The 2,504-nt window shown below is 74.8% G+C and overlaps 1 protein-coding gene across 1 annotated transcript in view; it reads left to right on the plus strand.

The window, feature by feature from the left end:
* Nucleotides 1-2,504, plus strand: part of CD46 (CD46 molecule, complement regulatory protein) — a 10,189-nt gene that overhangs the window by 6,676 nt on the left and 1,009 nt on the right. The window contains exons 2-6 of the mRNA XM_012734810.1: nt 74-332; nt 870-1,055; nt 1,180-1,282; nt 1,590-1,675; nt 2,275-2,492. Of these exons, the coding sequence (XP_012590264.1) occupies nt 74-332; nt 870-1,055; nt 1,180-1,282; nt 1,590-1,675; nt 2,275-2,492 (852 nt within the window). The remainder of the gene's footprint in view (nt 1-73; nt 333-869; nt 1,056-1,179; nt 1,283-1,589; nt 1,676-2,274; nt 2,493-2,504) is intronic.

Here is a 2,504-nt window from a genome sequence, read left to right on the forward strand (position 1 = left end):
GGCCGCTCCAGCGCAGCTTCGCCGGCAGGCCCCACCCGCTCCGCCTGACCCTGCGGGCAGGGGCTTTTCTTAGTGGACGCGGCTGTGGCCTGTCCTCCGGCAGGCCCCGGCCGCCGCCCGGCCGCCCGCCCCCTGCGAGGGTGTGGCTGGCGGCCCGCGCCCTGGTGGCGCCCGGGCCTTGTGGGGTTTGGTCTTCTGCCGCCAACTGACGCTGCCCAGCCCCGGGTGTTGGCGTGAAGCTGCCCACAGCCCTGCCTGCGGGACCGCCACCCACGCTGACCCCCCCGGTCGGCTGCCGTTACTTGTGGCTGAGGTCAGCGGTGTGGAATGGGGTAGGTGGCCGGCGCCAGGGCAGTGCCAGCCGGATCCCGGGCCCGGCCGGCCCTGGGAGCTGGGGGAGGAGCTTTGTGCCAGAGCGCTGCGGCGCCCCGGGCCGGTGTCCGCAGTGCCCAGCCGCTGCTGTCCGCATCCCAGCCTCCGGGTCGCTCTGACGGCCCAAGGAGAGAGCGGGGAGGGGCTCGGCGCGGTTGGCAGCCGTCCTGCAGCCTCTGGGGAGAAAGGCCCAGACCTGAGGCCGCCCGCCCCAAGGGGCCGGCTGGACAGGGGCTGGGCCTGGGGGCCGGTGTAGGCGGGGCCTGGAGGGCGGGGCTTGGCTGGGTGAGGGGCCGGTGTGGGCGGGGCCTGGGGCCGGTGTGGGCGGGGCCTTGGGCGGGCCTGGCTGGGTGAGGGGCCGGTGTGGGCGTGGCGTGGCTGGGTGAGGGGCGGGGCTCACTGCCTGCATTCCCGACGCCCACCCAGACCCCTGCCTGCTGGCCGTGCCCGGTGCCTGGGCGGGAGGACGCTGCAGACGGGCCTGTGCTCGCTCCTAGGTGCCTGCGACGCCCCTCCGCCCATGCAGTCCATGAAGCCCAGGGACCCCCTGAAACCCACCTACCAGCCCCAGGAGCAGGTGGAGCTGGAGTGTCGCCCCGGCTACCGGCGCTCCAGCCCGGGCCCCTTCGTGCTGACCTGCGGCGCAGATGGCACGTGGTCGACGCTCCCGGAGTCCTGCACTCGTGAGTGGCGGCCCCGGGCGCCGACCGGCACGCGCAGCCCCTACCGCGGTGGGCGCTGGCGTCAGGGTGTGAGCCTGGCGCCAGCCGGGATTGGCGGGGCGGTGAACGCGGCCCTTTGTTCCAGGAAAGTCGTGTCCGCACCCCGGAGAGCCCCAGAATGGCAGGATCATCAGGGGAGACCGGGGCTTCGAGTTCGGCGCCTCCATCACCTTCGCCTGCAACGAGGGGTGAGCGGGCAGCGCCCGTGCTGGGCTGGGCCCGCGGTGCCGGGAGGGAGGGGCCGGCCGCACCCGGGGCCTGCGTGGCTGGAGAGCCAGCGGACAGCGGCCTCCCTCCAGGCGTCCCGGCCGCCTGGCCCTGAGGGTGGCGTCACCGGGAAGGCCACAGACGCGGGCCGCTCAGCAGGGGCCGGGGGCTGGTCTCTGCCTGGGGTACGCTCACGCAGGGTGTCCCGCGGGGTTCCCTGCTGGTGGGAGCACCCCCGGGCCCCCAGGAGCCCTGCTCCCCGTCCCCGTGACTGTTCCTTCCCCTCAGCTTCTTCTTAGTCGGAAGGAAGGAGCTGTACTGCGAGCTCTCCGGGAGCAGCTTGGAGTGGAGCGACAACTTCCCGCAGTGCGAGAGTGAGTGTCCCCGGCCCGCAGGCCGCCTTCATGGGGGGCGGGGCTTCGGGTGTCCGCCTGCCGCCGTGGGGCCGCTGCCAGCCCAGCTGGCCCAGGGGAGAGGAGAAGCTTCCGCCGGCAGACCCGCACCGGACGGCGCCGTTTGCCACCCGCCCGGTCCCGCAGGCGGGACCCAGAGGTGGCCCAGGTCGCCCAGGCACGCCGCCATTGACCACGGGGCCTTTGCTGCCATTCGGGGCGTGGCCTCGGGAACGGGGCGTGGCCTCGGGAACGGGGCGTGGCCTCGCGGAGAGGCCTGCCCTGCGCACTGCCGTGAGCGCTGGGGCCTCGCGGACTGCCGGTGCGTTTCCGAGCCGGGGGCACCTCTCGGCAGCCCCGGCCCCCCCCCCACCCCTGGCCCCGAGAGTAGGCAGCGGCCTGTGGCGAGCGGCGCTGGGCGCCTCCAGGCTCGCGTACGAGCGGGTTGGTTCTGGCGTTCCGTGCCGCCGCCTTGTCGGAGCTTGGGGTCCCGGCCCCCCTCCCCCCCCGCGGCCGCCTGGACACCCGCGCCCACGGCCGTGCGGAGACCCGGGGGTCACGGGTGCCCCATCTCCCGGCAGAGGTGCGGTGTCAGCCGCCCGCCAAAATAGCCAACGGGAAGTTCAGCAACAGCGGCAAGGACGAGTACGAGTTCCAGGAGACCGTGACCTACAGCTGCAACCCTTCCGGGGGGCCCGACCCCTTCTCGCTGGTGGGCCAGAGCCGGCTCGTGTGCTCCGGCCAGGACCAGTGGAGCAGCCCGCCCCCCGAGTGCCGAGGTGAGCCGGCCGCCGAGGGGGCGGGGCGGGCG

This window comes from Condylura cristata, unplaced genomic scaffold (assembly GCF_000260355.1).
Source record: "Condylura cristata isolate star-nosed mole 26May11 unplaced genomic scaffold, ConCri1.0 scaffold00073, whole genome shotgun sequence".
NCBI classification, from domain to species: domain Eukaryota; kingdom Metazoa; phylum Chordata; class Mammalia; order Eulipotyphla; family Talpidae; genus Condylura; species Condylura cristata.